At 38.6% G+C, this 22980-nt stretch overlaps 1 protein-coding gene across 2 annotated transcripts in view; it reads right to left on the reverse strand.

Moving 5' to 3' along the window:
* The window catches only part of Pde11a (phosphodiesterase 11A), a 381907-nt gene that overhangs the window by 25306 nt on the left and 333621 nt on the right, over positions 1 to 22980 (reverse strand). For both annotated transcript variants that reach the window (XM_005324647.4, XM_078017653.1), the window contains exons 17-19: positions 21558 to 21621; positions 15303 to 15377; positions 10199 to 10282 (exon numbers count right to left, since the gene is read on the reverse strand). In XM_005324647.4, coding sequence (XP_005324704.2) covers positions 10199 to 10282; positions 15303 to 15377; positions 21558 to 21621 — 223 coding nt within the window. The remainder of the gene's footprint in view (positions 1 to 10198; positions 10283 to 15302; positions 15378 to 21557; positions 21622 to 22980) is intronic.

Here is a 22980-nt window from a genome sequence, read left to right on the forward strand (position 1 = left end):
CTTCTAGGAGGTATCCGCCCAGATGCTGAAACTCCCCTAATTCACGGGGGCGATTCTGAGCAGTGAGTATAACCACCTCCCTAGTTTTTCATCCGTGAAATGAAGGCAGCAATGCCAACGCCTGCCTCAGGGAAACTGAAATAAGCAGTGGCTTATTTCAGGGCACCCCGAGAGCACAGATGCTGAGGGGACACAGATCTAACTAGCAGCCATGCAACATGGCAACCCAATCTTTCCTGTTTCTGTCACAGCACTTGCTGTGTTGCTGAGGCAGCCCCTGGGGTCTCCCGGCAGGTGGACAACTTAAACACTGCAGCTCCAGCTGCGTTGAGGGAGGGTGGAGCGGTTGGTGTGCACTGGGCATCGGGGCTGAGTAACAGGATGAATGCAAATAATTATGATGAGCTAATAAAGGACATTACAGAGGGCTCAGCGGCAGCAATATCTACTTCTTAGGGGCAAACCGATATTACAAAGAGGCTGTCATCTGAGACCAAAATTAAGAGTAGTACTGGCTTGAGGAGGGGAGAGGTAGGCAGCCCTGCAGACACAGCTGGGTGAGCAAGGGCTGGGGTGTGCATGGTTAGGGAGGTGGTAATTTGGGAAATAGTAGATGCCAGTTATGGCAAGAGCAGAGGGAACAAAGGAAGGAGAGAGAGGAGGTGGGCTGGGAAGATCATGTGTGCCTACTTGGATCTTTTTCCTCTAGTAAAGGGGAGGGTGTGGGCTTAAGATACGCTTTAGGAAGACAGCTCTGGGGTAACATGGAGGATGGGATTGTGGGGTGAGTCTGTGGGGAGCTGTTGAGCATGATAAGGGTCTGAGTGAGGCAATCAGGAGACCCCCCCAAAAACACAGAGGGGATGCAGATGAAGGAGAAAAATCATGACTTGGCATCTATCAAATAATAAGAAGGAAAACAACAACAACAGGCAGTTTGGTCTTGCTTTGTAACAAGTTTCTTATCTTTGGTGTGAGAGTTTTTCTTTTTCTTTTTCTTTCTTTCTTTTTTTTTTTTTAGGTTGTCTTGTTTTCTGTGCTTCTAGATGCCTCAAATTCCTCTTTCTTTCATTTTTTTGATTTGTGTCTATTCTTTTCTGTTGGAGTCTTTCCTCAAAAAGTCTTTCCTGTGGCCCTTGTTACATATATTTAACAACAAGACCCTGAAAGGCTTCTTCCAGGCTGGGTATGAGGGGGAAGAGGGCAGGAGAGGATTCTTTAAGGTATCATATATGTATATTTTTTACTCTTAACAACTCCTTTCTAGACCTCACCATCATAGTCATTAATATTCATACCAATAGTCTGTTCAAGGCGATCTAGGCTTTTCTATCACTCCCCCACCCCAAAATTCTTCCAACTTTTTCCTGGAAATGCCCAAAGGGGTTTATATCTTCTAAAAAATCCTTTACTACTAAAATATTAATGGGATTCTCAGAAAGATGAGGAAATAAACTTGTAAAACCAATTTCTCATCTTTAATTGGCAACATCAACACACTTTACAGATGAAAGTGTTAATCAGAGACAATTTGACATAAAATATTTTGAAAAGACTGTCTATAGTAACAGCTAAACAGAATCCATCAATCCTCTAGGAATCTCCCTCTCTCTCTGTCTCTGTCTCTGTCTCTTTCTCTCTACCAGGTCTTCTTTTTATCCTCTCCTCTGAAGGATTCAGTTTTATTTTGTAAATGAGGGGTTTACAAAAATCCCTGTCACATCCTCAGGGAAGTTTAGAGGGAAAAAGCAACACAGCAAGACCAAGAAGGCTTAGCTTCAAAATTCTACCTCTGCCCTGCACTGACTGCTTTCGTCCAAGTCCACAAGCATCTTTTGATTTAGTTTCCTCATCCATAATGATTAGGCACTATAGGATCTGGAATGAAGTTCTTTCTTCTTCACAGAGTTAGGGTTAATTAAATTGTTTATGTAAAGGCACTCATCCTATGGCAAATAAAGTCAGTATTCAATAAATGCTTGCTGAAAAGGATATCCTCATATCTGTAGGATTCTAGTAGTTCTTTACTAAAATCTCAGTCCAATGGAAATTTTTAACTTCATTTTAGAACCTTCCTAACAGACCCAACTGCTGAGCTGCCAAGTTGGTTGGTGTATGAGATTGGGAGCCTGACTTTCTCTGATCACATTACCATGAGGCATTTGCTTACTAGAATGAGGCAATGTGCTTTGAGTGATTTATTTAAATTTTCTAAGGCTATAGCTAACTCTGATAATTAAATGTAGGAGTAGTGATAGTTGAGTTTCCAATAGTGCCTTCTTGAATTCTCTCAGAAAACATTTAGAATATAAAGAAGATTCTGTTGGGCAATAGCATAATAATGCTTTGTTTCTCTCATGCCTCATTTCACAAGCTCAAACAATAGTGACCTTCCAAATGAACATTAAGTTGCAGAAATTTTGGAGAGGAACTTACAAAGAAAAAAAAAAAAAAAAAAACCAAAACAACAACAACCAAAAAATCCACCCAAAACCCCACAATAATTAAGAGGTCTTTATTCATAACCCAGTACCAAAAATGGCAATTTTCTCTCTCTCCACCTCTTTCATTTTCTCCTCCTCCCCGCTCATCCTCCCTCCTTCCCTCCTTCCTTCCTTCTTCTGAAGACAGTGAAGGAGGAGAGGGTCATGAATAGGGGGTAAATCAGCTTTTAAAATATGCTCTCGAGGGGAACTGGAAAGTAACTTAAGTAAAGAGAACATTCCAAGCCTTGTATGGACTTGGGGTTAAGTGAGTTTTAGCTTTGTGATCTCAAAGCAGAAATATTTTTAAAAGAGTTATTTATGTTGGTTAGCTGGTTATGGAGAAGTAGATTTTATCTTAAATACTATCCTCAAAAACATTTTTAGGGAGTATATAAAAAATTTTCACCAGATTCTAGGATTTAAATACTGATTCATGATGGCAGTTTTTGAGCTCATAAAATACATAAGAAACGGAATAGATTAAGTACTGCCATATAAAGAACAGTTTATTTTTAAAGTTGCATGACATAAAACAAAGTAAAGGCCATTTTATTTAAAAGAGAATATACACAGACCTAGTTGCTTTACCAAGTCAAACTCATATTTGGAGGTGGAAAATTCTCTACCAAACCAAACATCCCCATACATCAGAGTGCAGGAAGAGCTCTGGAATCTGGCCAAGAGTGTGAGATGCCTCCACAGGCAAAGCAAAGGGTGATGCAAGAGGCCAGAGGTGACATGCACTTCACTGTCCTTTTGTTAATGAGCCCCCTCTGCTGTTCGGTATTCCATTCCACATAGCACATGATTCTTTGATGTTGATATTGCTAACTCTTAAGTGCTGAAGAATCTGGAAAGTCCTTTAAGTCATAGAAACATGAAATTTTAATCCTAATAAATTTAGTGCATTTTATTGCATTGTAATTTCCTGAAGTCATTTGTATACAATATTGCACATAATTTCTTGAAATCTATATATGATATATACTAGCTCAATATTTTACATTGACTATTAAAATAACTAGAAGATTACATTTTCTGGCAATGCTGGATAAAGGAAAATTAAATGTATTTCCTAGCTGAAAAAAGTCAAAGCTTTGAAAAATCCATGGCGATAAAGTAGTTCTTCACAGTAAAATTAAGGGCCAATTCAACCATGATGAGAACTAAACCACTTTCTAAAAAGATATCATAGGCCATATAGTTGAGATTATGGGCAGGAATATAACAGTGCATACTCTGATGAAAGGGTTTTTATATTTATAGGTGATAACTTAAAATGACATTATAACCATACTTTGTACATCCCACTGCTTATAATTAACCTGTGGCACTGCAAACCATCATCTGCTTTTTTTCCTTCATTCATTTGTTCAACAGACATTTACTGAAGCAGTTCTATTGTGCTCCACACTATGCTGGGTACCGGGTATGGGGGGGGTCTCAGGAAACCCATCTTATGGGAAGTCAGGGCTCAGAATGAACCAGGGGGGCCTTTTATTCTAAGCCAAGGAATCTGTCTTATGGATGGGAGTAGTAACCTCAGGCTTCTGAGAGGGATGCATAGTCATCCACTATGGAACCACTATGGAAAGCATACTTATTTTTACTTAAAATTTTTTTAATTTGTAGTTATAGATGGACAGAATGCCTTTATTTTATTTTTATGTGGTGCTGAGGATTAAACCCAGTGCCTCATACATGCTAAGCAAGCTCTCTGCCACTGAGCTACATCCCCAGCCCCTACTTGTTTTTTTTATTAAGGAAGATCAGTTTGGAAGACAGTCTGTAGCGGAGGGGCCTGTCAATTGCACAGAACTGGCCCTTTTGAATATTTATATTCTCTTCCATTTCTGTTTGACTAACATTACATAGGATTTTTTCAGGTTAACAGGTTTTACCATTAGCACTTAGATTTGGGTACAGTACATGTAAGAAGGAAGATATTTTAAAGGCTAAATCAATGCATTTTTCACTGGTTTTGAGAGAGATGTCTGGGCTCCTCACCCAGGAATTCAGTTGGTTCCCTTCCTTCTGGCCTACCTCCCTGCTTCCCTATCTGATGAAATTGTTCTATCCACATTCCATTTCCTGTAGGTTTTTTAAAGAAATTTTTTTGATTTGTTCTTTTAAGTTATACATGACAATAGAATGTATTTTGATATATACATGCAGTATAATTTCCTGGTTTTATGGTTGTACATGATGTGGAGTTACACTGGTCAAGTCTTCATATATGAACATAGGAAAGTAATATCCAATTCATTCTATTGTCTTTCCCATTTCCATCCCTCTCCTTCCTTACTCTGTCCTGTCCAACCCAGGACCACTCGCCACCATTATAAATCAGCATCTGCATATCAGAGAAAACATTCTGCCTTTGGTTTTCTGGGGTTGGTGTATTGCACTTACTATGATGGTGTCTAGTTCCATCCATTTACTAGCAAATGCCATAATTTTATTATTTTTTATGGCGGAGTAATATTCCATTGTGTGTATATGTACCACATTTTCTTTATCCATTCATCTGTTGAAGGTTTGTTATATCCACATTCCATTTCCTGTAGGTTTTTTAAACAAACCTAGGTTTGTTCTACAGCTTAGCTGTTGTGAATTCAGCTGCTATAAATACCGATGTGGCTGTGTCACTATAGTATGCTGATTTTAAGTCCTTTGGGTATAAGCCAAGGACTGGGATAACTGGGTCAAATGGTGGTTCCATTTCAAGTTTTCTGAGGAATCTTCATACTGCTTTCCATAGTGGTTGCACCAATTTGTAGTCCCACCAGCAATGTATGAGGTGTACCTTTTCCCCCACATCCTCGCCAACATGTATTGTTATTTGTATTCTTGATAATTACCATTCTTATTGGAGTGAGATGAAATCTCAGTGTGGTTTTAATTTGCATTTCTCTGGTTGTTAGAGATGTTCAACATTTTTTCATAGATTTGTTGACCATTCATATTTCTTCTTTTGTGAAGTGCCTATTCAGTTCCCTAGTTCATTTATTGATTTTTTTTGTGTGTGTTAAGTTTTTTTGTCCTATAGGCTTTTTAAGAGGAGAATGAGTTTATGATCTAACTAGTCACCCTGCAGCCCATGAGTTCTTCTTCTTTTTCTTTTTGTCTTTCTTTCCTTTTTAATTGGACTCAAGCCATGAACCATGTGGGAAACATTGAATTGTTTTTAAAGTACTTTCATCAGTATCCAGAGAAACTGTCCTACAGGACCACTTTATATCCTCTTTTTCAGTTTACCAATGTCTAAGTCTAGAGTCTCTACAATTTCAAGTATATTCTAAAGATACTTTTTTCTTACTATTTCTAAAAAGCATATTAATCACTGCATCAGGTAAAATAAATTTTCCAAAATGATCATTATAACTGAAAACAGAAAAAAAAATTTAAGTTGATTGTAATATTTACATCAGAAGCGCTCCTGCTACAGAAACCCATGACATTTTTAAACAGAGACACACTGATCTTATGGAAAACTTTCTTCTCTAGATGGAGAGGAAGAATTATTCTAGTTAGATGCTCCTCTTTTTCATTATCTGTGAGAAAATCCACCCCAATTGGGGACAGAGCTAGAAATCTGATTATGTTCATAATAAAAATTAAATTGCTTAGTCCTTAACAGACAGAAGATTTATAATGCCTCTGTGCATCAGTCACATTCTAGGTACACTGAGGTTTAAGCTGAGAATGGAAATTAGGGGCAAAAACTTAGCTCGCTCCTACAAAGAGGAGCTCAGAATGATACTGTGACATCAGGGTTTCTGTTTATCCCTAAGGCTGGTGCAGCAATGACTACAAAGTTTGATGGTGTCTTTTTTTTTTCTTCTTTCTTACTTTTTTTTTTTCCTTCTAAAGATGTTGAGCAGCAGGCTAATGGCTCCCCAGCAGGGTGCAAAGACAGCAGAAAGCACAGGAATCAGATGTCAATGTATTCCTCCGAGAAACCCTGCTAGGACAGAGCTAACTAACCAGGGCTTTAGTCTTCTCTGGGGGAACACGCTTTGATGGTTCCCTGCCCACTCTTGGCTTCCTATATGCTTTCTGATTAAAATGCTGTCACAGATAAATCATGACTTCTGCCTCTTAGGACCATTTTTTTCCTCTTTCTTTCTTTCAAGAAAAGTTTGAAACCATGAGATTAAAAAGATGATCAAGTTCTGGAGAACTATCCATGAACATCTAAATGTATGTGTACAGACATGCCAGACCTTCTTTTGAGTGGCTCCCCATGGATCAGGGACCATCCTGCACCTTCCCCACCTGGCACGCTGCTAGGGCTAAAGCAATGGCTTGAAAACTTGTTCTTTCTCCTCTTGAGATGGAAATAGTCCGTTTCTCTTGTTTACAAGACATAGGATGAACACAAATGTTTTTATACATTTTCTGTCAGTCACTTTCAATCATTTCATTACTTTGGTAACTTCCTAATAAATAGATTTTGGAGAAGGAGGAGCTCCTCATTTTCCCTTTGACATAATCACAAATTGACTGGAAATTGCAGTTATAAGAGTTTTGATTTTAAATGCAATGGATTCCCACCTAGGAATATCTATTAGGTTCCTTCAAGAACCCGAGAGTAGTGATAATTTTTATCTTTTGGTTAAGAGACAAGACTCAGGCAGAAAGTGCCCAATCTATTAGGGTATTCGATAAGCACAATCCTTTTAAATCCATGAAGTAAAACCAAATTTCTCTGTGAGAGTCAGTGAAGTCAGAAAGCTCTGCCTGGGTAGCTGCCTGTCCATCCTCCCCTCCCCAACTTCCTGTTCTGTTCCTCTCCTCTACATACAGCCTCCAGCTGGTCAGACTCCTGTCCACACTGTCCCCCCAGCAGGGGGGTCTCACCTTAGCGCGCGCGCTCTCTCTCTCTCTCTCTCTCTCTCTCTCTCTCTCTCTCTCTCTGTGTCTCTCTCTGTCTCTGTCTGTCTCTCTCTGACTCTATTTGTTTAAACTCTAGTGAGGTTTCTTATCACTCACACCTGTCGCCTTGGAGTCGGGCTTTGGCCATTAGAAGGGACACCCCTTTGTCCCCTATGTACTATTCTGTGTCCTTTTGCCCTATCCCCTGGTCAACACAGCAAGACCAAATTGGATTCTTATGCTCTATATTTCAGACCATGTTATTTCAGCCTGATCACAGTTGGGATTCCTGACACTTCTCTGTTTGGCTTCTGTCCTCTCAGACTCTTTGGGTTCAAAACCTCAAACCAGTCTTTCAACACCAATTTGAATTTCCTCAGATGTTTTGGCTCAGTGGCCAGCATCACATCGGTGACTTTCCTTGCTTGACATTTCCTCAAGATTTTGTGTCTTCCCACTAGTGTGATTCTGCTTGGCGACTAATTCTAGCTCAACTCTGGAGCACCAACAGTTAATTTAAGATTATTGAACAGTGGGGAGAATATCCATTGTATGAGGTGGAACAAAATAGAGAGATTAAACTCTTGCTAGAGTTTCAGTTTGAGGGCTCTTGTACATGGTGGTTTCAAGACCTTACAAAGAATTTACAAATGAAATTATGAAATTGAAAAAAATTATTAGTGATAAGGAATCTAAAAAGAGCAAGATTTTCACCGTGGCTAAATAAGAAGATAATGGTGGCAAGAACAAATATGAGCTTTTGTCAACAGCTCCTTCATATTCCCCTTGAGAATGACATGCCTCTCCCCAGAGAGAGACAACAGCGAGAGACCCTTTCATCAAAGGCACAGTGAGGCAGTTGAAAGGCCACTTCACCAAAATAAAGGTCAAGGATGAGCAGGACACATGCCTAACTTGGTAGCAATGTCACACTTATCCTTTCTATATGCTAATTTTCTGCAGATGTATCTAATCTCACAGATGAGTAAAGTAAAATAGATGTGAAAAATCAAGATATGTAATGTGAAGTGGTAATATTGCTCCTTAAACACTAGAAACTGCTATTTTCAGTTGAAATTCAAGTAACTTACTTTTTAACCTAAGGGTTTCAAAGTATTTACCACAACGTAAATGATAAACCCAAACAATTGTGAATCAAAAATGAAATAACATTGAAATGCACAAGAGAACCCTTTCCAGCATTTACTATATCTAATCACATAGCAAAAGTGTGTATGTTTCAAAGTAATTTTGCAAACTTAGCACCACATATACATAACTTCATCTTCTAAACTTTACTGTCAGTAAATGAAATTTATTAATTGCAAGAATAATTCATTCATCCATTTGTTGCCTAAGTGTGCACAGGAAAATGCATAACATTAGAAAAATAATTCAGTGTGGGTAGTCAAGGTCAATTTAGCAAAGCAAGAGATACCTGACCCAACAGCTGTGGGCTTTACACATGGGGGCCTGGCTTATTCTGAGACATCAGGGATAGGAGGAGCAGATGGGAAGAAAGAAAGCTGAGAAGCCACAGATAACAATGTATACATCATTCTTGATTCATTTTGTCCAATCTTTCATTATTGAGTGAAAGAACATTATGTTCCATTTATAACTAAAATAATCAATTTCAGATTATTTTAAAACTGTTTTTGGTTGATTATATGCCAGCAGGCATTTAATGGATCATATAAAACAAGAAATGAATTCACTTTTGTTATTTATAATTATTGAAAAAATTGCATTTCCATCTTTAAGACAATATTCTGATTTGTTTGTTTCCCTGGTACTGAGACAGGGTTCAGCAGTTCCTAAAAGTACTGAAAATGAAGTGGTAGATAAGTTTGAAACTTAATGGTTGTGAGGTCTTTAAAAAACAATACTGTGCTCTTAATGGAGTTACACAGAGTGAGAAACTAAAGAGGTTCTGCTTTCCCTGCATGTTTCTCGCTTTGAAGTTAGAAAAGAAGCTCAGTTTGATTGAGCTAGGTTGGGGGTAAAGAACTCACCAGGTTTTACAGATGAAAGCAAATGCTTAGAAGTAGAATTAAAAGCCAATGTACACTAAACTGTTAGTGTTAACTGATGCCAGCCCTAATCCATACTCAGAAAGCAGAGTGTGAACCATTCAAAGCTGACACTGGTCTCCTTGCCAGGAGCTGGTCTGCACTCCAGGGAGCAGACCTAGAAATCATTAGCTCATCTCCCTCAGAATTAACTGGGTGGGAGGTGTCGCCTGCATTGCAGAGAGAGGCAGTTTTTGAATACCACAAGGTTAGAGCAGAAAGCAGTTTCGGGAACCCTTGTGTCTCACATAATATTAATATGGGTTAAAAAAATGTGTGTGTGTGTGTGTGTGTGTGTGTATTATGATTTCTATGGTCAAACATGTTTGAGAGATTTAGAATAAAGTATGTTTCTTTCTTGCAGGACTTCTCTTGAGTCTTCAATATATGGCTTCCATACATGCATGGGTGTTTCCTCAGTTACCCAGGCCTGAAAGCCATTTTTTAAGGGATGATGATTTTTAGACCCTATTTGTGCTCCTTGGGGCATGGTTTGGGAAATGCTGAGATAAAATATTAGTATCCCTGCTTTATAGATGAGGAAGATAAGGCCCATGAAGATCACATCCTAGAGAGTGGTGGAAAGCTCAGCTCTCCAGCTTCCCAGTACCAACTCCTGGATGGGAATTCTGGGGAAAGACAAACTGCAGCAGAGTTTGCAGCAATGTAGATGCCCTGAAAGGATCTCCCCCAAACTAATGCCTCTAGAAGTGCCATTTCTGGCTCAGTCTGGACCAGCCCACCTCCCCAAGTCAAGATTACCTGATACAAAGGCATGCAGATGCTGTCAATCCACTCCAGTTGCAACCGAGGCAGCTCATCTTTCCGGTTCCGATCAAAAATAGCCTAGAACAGGGGAGGAGAGCCTTGCTTTATTACACTGGGGGTTTCACAGGTGCTTTGACAGATGCTTCGCCACAATGGTCCAATTTTACCAACTGAACACTTCACAAACCACAATCAATCCTTATGCACACTCTTTTCTTTTATCTGTGATAAGAAATAAAGCATTTCCACCTCTTTTTTTTTATGAGATTTGTAAGCGAATTTATTTGAACTTTATAGCACGCAACTCCTTGGGGCCAGAATCTGTCTTCAGATATGGGTAGCTGCTACTGAATCAAATCATCAGGTCACTGGGAATTAGGTACAAATCAAGGGGAAAAAGATGTATTTTATTGTCACAAAAATGAAGCAGGCTCTTATTTCTGTCGTGAGAATGCAGGATAGAATGGGATAAATTGGAAAAGACCATTTAAATCAATTTTATTTTAAATAGAAACCATTTATTTTAATTTTTTAGGGTGAAGAATTGGTTCAACAATTGTATTTTTCAATAAGGTTCTGCCATTAATAGATTCCTAAGTCTTTATCTGTCATTGGATGGATGATGGTGGGAGGCACCCATTTGTTCTTCTTTCCCAGTCTTTAAACTTCATGAAGTTACAGTGTTTGATATAATTTAGGTATACTAAGAAAAAGAATGACATATGTCTGTTGGGAAGACTAGATTAGGGGAATAATCAATTGGGATTGGAGAGTTAATGTTTTTTCTTGAAAAAACAATCAATTCTAGTGAGAATGTCCCTCCCTTTTTCTTAAAGAAGGCCAGGGCCTAAGAAGCTCCCTTGTGCCCCATTGGTCCATAAGACTATACTGCCTAGTTATAACTTGGCTTGCTTTATTGCCTTAGAGTAAGTGATGTCTGTCTTCTAGATACAGTGTGGATCCACATCATTTTGATACCCTTACAGGTTCTGAGGGCAGGTCCACTCCATCTCTTGGTCCAGAGATGTTGGCAATGCCTGCATTCTTCAGACTCATGAATGACAGTGGGATTGAGTGAGGCAGAAATCAGTAGCTGCCAAATCTGAGGAAAATATCTGTACACTAGGGAGAAGATCCCTGACTCCCATAGCCTCTGCTCATACTTAGGAAAGAAGACTGGACTTTGGAAAGGACATGAAATATCCTGAATAAAGTGATAACTCTTGTGAACAATGAGCCTTGGTCCAAAATGCTCCTATAAGAATATTCTCAGTCCCTTTTGTGTTACTGTAACAAAATATCCAAAGCTGGGAAGCTCCCTAAAGAAAACAGGTTTATTTAGCTCATAGTTCTAGAGGTTCAAGGACCCACATGTGATGAAGGCCTTTGTGCTGGCTGTCCTGAGGTGGCACAGGGCATCACATGGCAAGAGACAAGGAATGCATGTATGTATGTCCTCTTTTCTTATAAAGCTAGCCTGGTTAAATCACAGGGGCTTGCTAGGCTCCTAATCACCTCCCAAAGGCCCTGCCTTTAAACATTATAGTCCTTAAATTTCTATGCTCTTACTACCTCACCATGGGATTAAATTTTAATGTGTGAAACCCTGGAGAACACATTCAAACCATACCCGAACCATGGCATTCTGTTTTATTTTCTCCATAGTTCTCTTTGCTATCAAACTATTTGTTCATTTAGTTAGTTTCTGGTGAGTTTTATATACAAATACCTTTTTTAAAAATTCAGGGGTTTTAAGTATGCTCATATACGTGTGCAACTATCTCCACAACTTTAGAACATGTTCATCACCCCGACAGGAACCCCCCACCATCAGAAGCATTGTCTCCCAGGTCCCAGTCTTAGGAACCACAAATCTACTTCCTGTTTGAATTTGCCTATTCTGCACATTACATATAAATGGAATTGTATGATATGTGGTCTTTTCTAACTGGCTTTTTAAATTTAGCATAGGGTTTTCAAGGAAATCTATGAAGCAGGTATTAGTACATCATTTTTTTTGGTCAAATAATATCAATTGTATGGATAAACCATGTTTATTTATTCATCAGTTAATGGACCTTTGAGTTGTTTCCACTTTTTGGCTAATATAAATTAATGCTCCCATGTACATTCATTCGTAAATTTTTGTTTGGATGTATATTTTCATTTCTTTTGGTGATATACTTAGATGTTGAATTTCAGGGTCGTATGGTAACTCTTGTTTAACTTTTTGGTAAAGTGTTCTTCAAAGCAGCTGCACTATTTCACATTCCTACCAGCAATGAATGAAGTTCCACTTTCTGCACAACCTCATTGACACTTGGTATTGTCTGTCTTTTTTATTCTAGTCCTTTTGGGGATATGAAGTGGTATTTTAAGTGGTTTCAATTTGCACTTTCCTAATGGCAAATGCTTTTGAGAATTTTTTTCATGTGCTTATTAGCCATTTATGTATTTGCTTTGAAAATGTGTTTGTTCAGATCCTTTACACATTTTAAAAATTGAGCCATCTTTTTATTTTATTTTATTTTTTAGTTGTAGTTGGATGTAATACCTTTATTTATTTATTTATTTATTTATTTTTATGTGGTGCTGAGGATCGAATCTAGAGCCCCACACATGCTAGGCAAGTGCTCTACTGCTGAGCCACAACCCCAGCCCTCTTTTTATTTTATGATTATTATTTTTTTAAGTTCTAAATACTAGGCCCATATCAGATATATGATTTATAAATAATATCTCCCATTTTGTAGATTGCCTTTTCAGCTCCTTTATAATATACTTTGATACAAAAACATTTTTAATTTTGATATAAAGTCCAATTCAATATCTCTGGATCAACATCTCTGAAACTTATTATCTTTTGTCTCTTGTGCTTTTGGTATCATATTTAAGACACCACAGCTAAATTGAAACCAGAAGATTTATACCTATATCTCCTTCTAAGAGTTTTATTGTTTTAGCCCTTACATTTAGGTTTGTGATCCAATTTATGTTTACTTTGGGTATGGTGAGAGATAGGGCACCAACTTCATTCTTTTCCCCTGTGGATATCCAGTTGTCCTCAAACCATTTGTTGAAAAGACTATTTTCCTCCATTGGATTGTCCACTCATGTTGAAATCAATCGACTGTAACTGTAAAGGTTTATTTCTGGACTAGTCAGTTCTTAATCAAAAATGTTTGAGGAGAGAAAAATGAGTGTGAGGTGCCACATTGTCCTGTGCTTTCCCTTTACAGCACTTTGCATCTTGTAATATAATTTTTCATGATTATTTAATGTCTATATTTTTTACCAGTTGACAAGGTACTTGAAGGCAGGGAAGATTGCGGCTTGATGCTCATTGCTGCACATACAGTGCTTAGCTTCCTGCTCGACACATGAAAATGCTCAACCATATTTTATTCACTGACTCCCTGCTTCTAGTGTTGACCTCTGGCTGTGGCCCAGGATAGATTTTGTCTCTATAAAGTTATTGTGATGACTTCTGGGACCATGATACCTGAGGGAGCTTCAGGACAATTTTCTTCCTAGAAATGAGGAGATAGTTGGATGCAGCAGGTATCAACTCTGGGTGTATACACTTCCAGACACTTCTGGAAAGGGACTAGGGAGAGATTACTCTATCCCACAGGAGACAGTCATCAGTTGGACTAAGGAGTCTTTTGTGAGAACAGACTAGCATTTAGAGCCATGTTTCCACCACAAAATTAATTTCATTTATGTCTTCAGAAAATGCCTTACCTGAGCTTAGAGAAAGGCTCCTCAGTGTTGTGCCACTGCACCTGCTGCCAGCTCACTGGTGCTGGTGATTTACTCACATTTTTTTTTCATTTTATTAGATGACCTGTAGTATTACTGTAGTGTAAATCTTTCAGTGTATGCTTCTGAAACACTTTTTAAAAGGAGAGAATAGTTTTTATTTTAAAGTAGATCTGTCACTGGGAGAGATTTGGATTGTATTAGGTTTTGATACAGAAATGTATACATCCTAACCAAATACTTTTAATTTTATAATGAAATTTGGTGATACCACCAAAAAAGGATAAAGGGAATGTTTAGAATCCTGTATGACTAGACATTGATTTGAAAACTAATATATTTGGTGGGTGTTTTAATCTGTGTAGTCTTCTGACTTTTTCTGGGTAAGCAACTGGTTAAGAACAGTCACAGTGTGTTATATGGTGGAGTCTGACTCCAAGGTAATCAAGCCAGGAGATGGTTCTGCTGCTTTTTCTTGATTTAAAATGTCAGCAAAGAAAGGCATCTTAAAACTTCTAAAGATCTTAATTTACCTCCAAATGTTCAGGACTCTATTGATTTGAATGCTCAAAAACACATGCTAAATGATCGTCACATTCCTTGAACCTACTGTGCTGAGTTGCCAGGTTTTAAAATTCTTTGCACCTCTCTCAGAGTGGTCGGGTCGGGTCTTATGTTTTTAGCTAATCATTCATCAGGAAGAAAGAGGCTGCCCGCTCTTTGAGGCTGTGATAGAGGTATTATGTCTCCTGCATCCTGACATGTATGAACAGCAGCATCCTGAGCCCATCGCAAGCTTTCTCAAATAATTGAATGGCTGAGTCCAACATAAATAGCACTGCATTCACCACAACCTAGTTCTCCAGGTGACTCTCCCCATTTTGCAAAGAAAGAGGAAAAAAAACAGGTTTGAAAAGATTTGCTTTGGGGATTTTGAAAGTTCAAAATTGGCAAATAAAATGTAGTTCCTCGAGGCTGAATGCTTCACTTTAATCTTTTGCTATATTTCCATTCCAAAGTAAGCACATATGAAATGCCAGCATTGAGTTTTGAATTATTTGAATTTCACTCTGCACGTCCTCCCTCATGCCTGCTTTTCCCACTGTGGGTGCTCAGGAAATGCTTGTTAAGTAGCTCACTGCTCTTAATCAGAAACCTGGGAATAAAGTATTTAGCATTTAAGTTTAATTAAAGTTTTAAACTTTCAGGAGTTCTTTCTTAAATCCCTTTCTTAAATCCCTTCTCAGTCTTTCCCATTGTCGAGGTGTGATTTGGAGTTATTTTTGGAAATGTCATTCAAAAGGGTAAGTTCGTGACAATAGAAGGATGAGCTTACTGAAGGAGTGAGTTTGAGTTCTGATCTCTCCCGATCTCCTTGTTCAAAGAACTCACTGGTTACAAGTTCAGCCACCTGAAACAGAAACATTTTAACTTATGAATAGTTTACCAGGAGACTAGGGAGTTATTTCTGGCTTATGTACATGGTGATTATCTTCAACACAATCAATTAAAAAGTTTGTGAGGAAGTCTTAACCTTCTGTGTTCAAAGGTATAACAGAATTTAATCAATGAAACTGATTTCCTTTTAATGAGGAGGACTTGTGCAGTATATTTTAGATGCATGCCAATTAGAAAAAGTTCTTGTGTAGAAAAATGAAACTAATAATAATTTGTATCAATACTACAAGTTATTACATAATAATATAGCCAACTTTTTGTTGTTTCTACCTAGATTTTTTTACTGCGTTGTTGTATACTTTAATCTTAGTCTGACTTTATCTTGCCAACACATAAATTCCCACTAATAATTGTGTGTGCATTCTAAAAGGGATACCCTGCCCCTTGCTTCCTACTGTAGCAATAAATCAAGAGGCAAAAATCAAGATTCCCATTTCATACCAGACTTTGAAAATATGTCAAGATATAGTTTGAAGAACATGGAATTTGGGCTGTCTGAATCTAAGAACTTAAAGTGTACATAGATTCATTGAAGTGTTAATTCATGGTACCAGCACAATGGTCCTTCTACCCCAAACCTCAGAGAACTACATTTTGGTGTGGTAGATTAACAGCCAAGCTAAAGAGATTAGTTTCTCTTCCCCGAGATTGTACGACTCAGGATAGTTCAAGCACAGCAAACTGATACAACAGATAAGTGTTGGAAAAGTATTTTCAACAACACTGTGAGGTGCACTCAAGAAATCTCCGACAATCCTAAACAATTGATGGCAAGAACACCTGGATCCTCAATCTAGTTTTCCTCTATTCCAGGCCCTTATAAAGATCTGGCAAAGTTGAGCTGTGTTTAATTTTGTTCAAGTGTGCAAAATCAAGATAATTTACCTAATTATATCTCATGAGATGGGACATAGATAAAACTCAAACACATCAGACTCACACACACTTACACATATGCACACATGCAGAGATCCGAGGTAACAAGTAGGCAGTAGCTATAAAGAAATTGAATATCCAGTAAATTTAGATTTGGAATATTCCCAACAGCATGATTGAGTCCCTTCCAAGAATTCAACTGCTTAAAAGAAGTTGGAAGTGACTCAGAACACATCGCCCTTCCCCAACCTTCAGCTATAGTCACTTTCTTTGTCCCTGCCTGTCCTCTAGGACTTGATTCACTTATGTCTGTTACAGTCTCTGCCACTACCTTTCACTTTAGGGCTCCAGGCCTCTCTCTTCTCTCTCTGGCATTGCCTTTAAAGAAATGATCCCCTTAGGGTCTGGCCTCATCAATCCAGTTCCCAGAATGCCCCTCAGCCCAAAGCTGGGTCTTTTGCATTAGGAAATGTAAATGTGCACATGGCACCCCAAGGTGGGAGTCCTGCACAGGTCCATAGCCCCTGGGAAGTAAAGAAATGAAGAAATGAAGACAAAATCCTATCCTTACTCTTTCTAAAGTGGTCCTGTTAACTCCTCTGTGCTTCTTTCATAGATTAACTTGTACCACTGCTTTGTTTGTACTTAAAAACCCAATCAGGAACATTAAGTGGCTCCTGATTGAATTTTTTATTAAAGAAAGAAATTGAGATGCTAATCAGGCCTTGAGGGATCACAGGGGAAACCCACATACTTAGTTAGAGTCATGCTTCTGAGGAAGGATTAATAGAATAAAACACCACAACTTTAAAAAATGAAAAGGAATATTTAAAAAAATCCAATCCCAAATCTAGGAAGTTAGAAATACATTTGTATTTTATAGAAGGTTCTATTCTTTTGTTCAAATGTTAATATCGAGAAGTGAGAATAGTTTTTAAAAATATCTGAACCCATTCAATCTGAGGCAAACATGAAGGACATTTGCAGCTTAGAACCACAATAAGATTTCTGATGGAAACATCTGCAAAAACATGGTTTCATGTATTGTCTCCCTGAATTTTGTTTCTGCACTTATTGGCAGAACTTCATATCCTAAAAATAAAATAATGTTTATGGCAGTGACTAAGAAGGCCACCCATGAGAGGCTACTATTGACCTAAAATAACAATGCAGAAATTGTGTTCCTCTTAGTGAGTCTCTAAGCAATGTAGTGAGACTCTGTTTCAAAATTAAAAAAAATAAAAATAAAAATAAAAAGGGCTGGGGATGTAGCTCTGTAGCTCAGTGACAGAGTGCCTCTGGGTTCAATCCCTAGTTAAAGAAAGAAAGGAAGGAAGGAAGGAAGGAAAGAAGGAAGGTAGGTAGGGAGGGAGGGAGGGAGAGAAAGAAGAGAAAGAGAAAAAAAGAAATTTGTTCCTTCCCTCCAACTCTGCCACATCACTTTTTGTTCCATGTGGGCTATTGCTTCCTTAGCTCTTGTGTTCTTGGCATATTTCACTGGGTTTTCCAAAGGCCCTGGCACTTCATACCTCAGCCCACTCAGTTTTCAGTCTTCTCTACTTTTGTGAGAAACTTCCCCCCTATCTTCACCTCTCCACCTCTTCCCTCTTATGGCAGCCAGACAGTACTACACTTTCCTCACTTACCTCTTCTCTGCAGTCTATTCTCAAGTTCAATCTTCCCACACAGTAGGTAGAAATGTTGAGATGCTACCAATTACACAGATTCTTCACAGTTACCCTCCTTTATGTGGCTTTTTGTGACTTCAAATATGTCCCAATGAAATTAAAACCAGAACTTAAATGGAGGAGAGCTTTATAGGAAAACTGCCCAATCTGTATTCAACTGTGATGTGAGCAAGAAATAAACATCTATTTATGTTAAGCAACTGAAATTTCAGAATGTATTTGTTACTGCAGCAACACTTAGCCTAACCTTGACTAATAAAAAATTGATATAGAAGCAAGGTACAATTGCATAAAAATAAAAAAAGAAAGAAAACATCTTGAAGTATGTGGCATAAGCTTGACATTAACCAGTGAGGAGGGTTTTAGGATCATAATCTATGTTACACAATTTTGTGCAGTTACCACTGCAATGAAGCTAACAGTATTCTGAATAAACTTATAGTCTTAGGCAAAGAGAATAGAAAACAATGTTAGTAGCATGTGTTGGTTGGTATGGACTGTTTCACTAGGTATTCTACCGACGTGAATTTGGAAAATGGCCAGCATGTTTGTAACTAGGAATGAAAGATAACAGAAAAATACAAGATCTTGTACAGATGGAAGATGAAGTTGCTTCTCAACCTCAAAACATAAAAATTAAAATTAAGGTATGCTTTAAATGGGAAAGGTACACTAAGACTTAGTCTCACAATAAGAATCCAATTAAAAATAGGGCCAGAACATCTATACTTTAAAATTCTGAATGAACTAGGGGATACACAACAGAACTGGACAAAAATGTCTCAAAGAAATAATTTAACATGGTTCTCTCACTGAAACCTGTGAGGCCCAAAGTACTAGGGATTAAATCACAAGAGAGAAAGAAAAGTCTATTTACTATATTTCTTTATTCCTCAATATTATAAGGAAGTGAAAAAAAAACACACCTAAAATGTTTCTATGAAAAAGAGCTCTGTATATGGTTATTGGCAAATGGAAATAATTAGAATAAAAAATATATAGGAAGCTGACTAAATGTTTGAGAGAACTTTAATGCCAAAGCATCTCTGATCTTGTGTTTATGTAGAAAGTCTTGGACCCTCAGCCATCTTTGGGTGAGAAATAGGGTGAGAAAAGCTGCCTGACCTGCAGATAAGAATCATTTCCCAGAGTATGGAAAACAATTAACTGGACAGCATCTCCCAGCCCATTAGCATGAGGACAACCCTCATGAAGAATGCCCCATGGGGTTTTGAATTTGCCATGAACATTGACTTCCAAATGAGGCTCATAGCTTCCTTTTCTGAATGGGAGTGTGTGATGAGTATTTTGTGTTTGGAGTGGATGTTAGCCACTGTATCTGGGCATATGTAAGTGTTTAATTTTCCTTCATACATTTTGTAGAGGTGAGCACATATTACTCAGAGATTCTGGACTTGGAGTTTGATGCCATGACTAATGGGATGCAGCTTTTCTTGGGAAGAGGATGAGTACATTTTGTTTTCAAGAAGGAGAGTGAGTTATGTTTTTGGTGATTATAAGGGCAGACTGCGGCAGTTCTGCTTTTACCAGCTATACTGGCTTTCTGATTGCTGGACACATTGAAGGATGTCGAGTGGGGTTATATGAGCTGTTGAGGCCACTCAATTGTTGAAGAAAGCATTTAACTAGCAGAGCAAGATCCTCCCAGGGTTTCTCCAGAATGATCCGGATAGAGGCTGCTCCATCAGCCCAGTCTGGATGAGGACAAAGAGGTGCCAACCAACTCTGGATACACATGTTCACGAGCACTTTGTTGAGATTTTTGGGCTTAGTGATAACATAGTTAATTCTGTAGACACATTGGCATCACTGAAAATTGCTGAGTGTGTAGGAAAAGAAAAAACATGATGGATCATGAAGGATGGGAGCTTAATCTACTAGGCTCTATTCCCTGTCCACCAACTACTACTGGAGGACCTCAGACTACTTTTTAAATCTCATCTTTCCCATTTGTGAAATGAGGATAATAACTGGATTTATTTCTTAAAGTTGCCAAACGATACCATACACTTGGTGGCTAAGTCAACAGAAATTTAATCTCTCATAGTTCTGGGGGCCAGGAGTTCTTCATAAGCTCACTGAGCAGAAATTGAGGTGTTGGCAGGGCTGTGCTCCCTCTGAGGCTCTAAGAGAACATCTGTTCCTTCTCTTCAGTTTCAGGGGCTACCAGCTTTCCTTGGCTTGTGGTCACAAAGTTCCAATCTCAGCCTTGCCTTCATATTGCTGTGTCCTCTTCTGAATGTGTGATCTCCTTTGCTGTCTCTTATAAGGAGACTTGGGAAAAGCTGAATATCCAGGGTAATCTCAACCCAGGAAGGATCTCATATCCTTATTTTAATCACATCTGCAAAGATACCTTTTCCTCATAAAGTAATGTTTACAGGTTTCAGGGGTTAGGACCTGATATCTCTGTGTGGACATTATTCAGCCTACTATAATCATTCTATGTATCTTAAAGGGGATTTAAAGAACAAAGTTATTTATTGATATATGAATGTATCTTATTTCCCTAAAAGGTTAAGTCTTAAGATACTAAGCTACTATTTCGTACCCCACAGTCCAATTAACTTAAACTTTGAAAAACATGCCTATAGGCCAGACACAATGGCACACATCTGTAATCCCAACATCTTGGGAGGCTAAAGCAGGAGGACTGTGAGTTCAAAGCCAGCCTCAGCAACTTTATGAGGGCCTCAGCTACTTAGCAAGACCCTGTCTCAAAATAAAACTTAAAAAAAAAAGGGACCAGGGATGTGGCTCAGTGGTTAAGTGCTGGGTCCAATCCATAGTACCAAGAAAAGAAAGGAGAAAAACAAAAGCAAAAAACCTATAATCTCAGCACTTGAAAGGCTAAAGTGGGAGAATTACTTGAGCCCAGGAGTTTGAGACCAACCTGGGCAACATAGTAAAACCTTGTTTCAGTAAATAAATAAATAAATATTGAAATAAAACCAAGAAAAGAGCACTTAAAGTGCTATTAACCCCTAAATAATATCAGTAATCAAGAATCTTGAGTTGGGTAGTTACTTGATGGAAAACTATTGCTGCTATAAAACCAATGTTTATTCAGGGACAGAAAACAGATGGGTATAAAGGCATGGCCTTTTGGGTACAAATCAAATCGAACACTGCATACTTTGACCGTGAAGTCCTTTGATATATAAATAGTATTTGAAAAGAAAACTAGAATTTCCTTTTCACCCACCGCTCTTTTTTTTTTTTTTTTTTTTCAGATGTGAAAACAGGCCTATTCAAAAATTATCTTTGAATGCTTGTCTTAGGATGTGGTCAAGGTGCTATTCCAATTTAGCATGTTACAAAAAAGAGATGGAAATAGTATTGCTCAGTAGAAGCACAATGAAGAAAAGATTTTGTGATAAACAGCAGTGCAACTGATTCTGCTGCTGCTTTTTACACCATGTTAATAATACTGATGCAAATTGACTAGGGTTTCAGTGCCTGGCAGTCAGGGGCTCTGGGAATATCTCCCCCACCCCACCCCCCACCAGTCCCTCCTCTGCTGAGCCCTGCCATTAATCACCACTTGCCTGTCTGGAGATCTCCCACGGTTTGGTCACGGCTCCAAGGTCACAGGCTGTCATTAACATTGATCTGAAAAACAGAACCAAACAAAACAGCCTGAATAATCTTTTGTTGCATTCCTAAACAAACCCGTCCTAGATACATAAATAAATAAAATGGAAAGGAGGCCAGCTCACATCTTCTTTCCCTCAACAAGGGGCAGCCCTGTTTATAGTCCCTGCTGTTCAGCATCTCTATCATGAGGCCACACTGCTTAGGAAGACAAAGCTCTCACACATTCTCCTGTGGCCCTTTTGTTTTGTCTGCAGCAAATCAAGGAAAGCTACTTGCTCTCTACCTGAGCTAAGCAAGCTCTTGAAAATAATTTATAATAGATCATTTTTTAAAAAAACGATAAGCAAGGGAATCTGTATGTAACAGTATATACATTCCAGTATGTACATTACAAACTCATCCCTGATGGAAAGGAATGGAAGAAAACCCATACCAAAGAGAAGAGGCACATGCCACATAAGTGCTCCTTCATTTTCATGGGCTCCATGGAACCAGGATTTATGAGGGAGAGCCTCGCCATTTCACTCCAGTTTACTACCTGGCTCCCATCATGTTTTATAAGCATTATGAAGAACCACACTCAGCTCCGGCTTTCCTTGATTTGAGCACATAAGAAAGCACAGGAATGCTTTGAATGAGAATTTCAAGGGGCAGATTTATCTAGGATTCATAGCAAACCATGGAAACATGGGAACAATTCAAATTGTGGATAGTTCTAGTGCTTATCATTTGATGTGGTAGGTGGCAGGGGGAGCACATTCCTTGTCCCAGATCTGTTTTCTTTGGGCTAAAACCAGCAGCATGTGATGAAAAGTAAGACAGGATTTGAGCTGGGAAATCACATTTTGGCTGACGGCTTTGGGAAGAAAGGCTGTGTTGTTAGGGGTCAGAGGCCTGTCTTGCTCCCAGGGTTAACATTTTATACCACTCTTCATCCCAGTGCCTTGGAAACAGGTCTGCTGCCCAGATGGCAGAGGGCCTCCAAGGTAGGGGGGGTTTATGTAACTTCCCCAGGAACCCCCTCCAGGGAACCAGGCAGAGTGCAGATGACAATAGGCCATTCAAGGCACAAGCTAACTGCACCAGTATCCACAGCCCTCTGGGACCGGAGCAGCACTTAGGAAGCATGGAATTCCCAACACCCCCAAGCATTATGCAAAGGAAGACATATCAATCCAGTCTTCATTTTTTAATTTTCTCTAAGGAGCGTTTCTAAAATGCTCCCCATGTGCCTACTTCTGTACTAGATGCTTTCTTTTCTAACTAACTACTAACTTGTAGCTAAATGAATTCTCATTACAACCCTCAGGGTTATTATTCTCATTTTCAAATAAGTAAAGAGATGCATGAAGAGATTTAAGTAATTTTCCCAAG

The sequence above is a fragment of the Ictidomys tridecemlineatus genome, chromosome 7 (genome assembly GCF_052094955.1).
Source record: "Ictidomys tridecemlineatus isolate mIctTri1 chromosome 7, mIctTri1.hap1, whole genome shotgun sequence".
Classification (NCBI taxonomy): Eukaryota; Metazoa; Chordata; class Mammalia; order Rodentia; family Sciuridae; genus Ictidomys; species Ictidomys tridecemlineatus.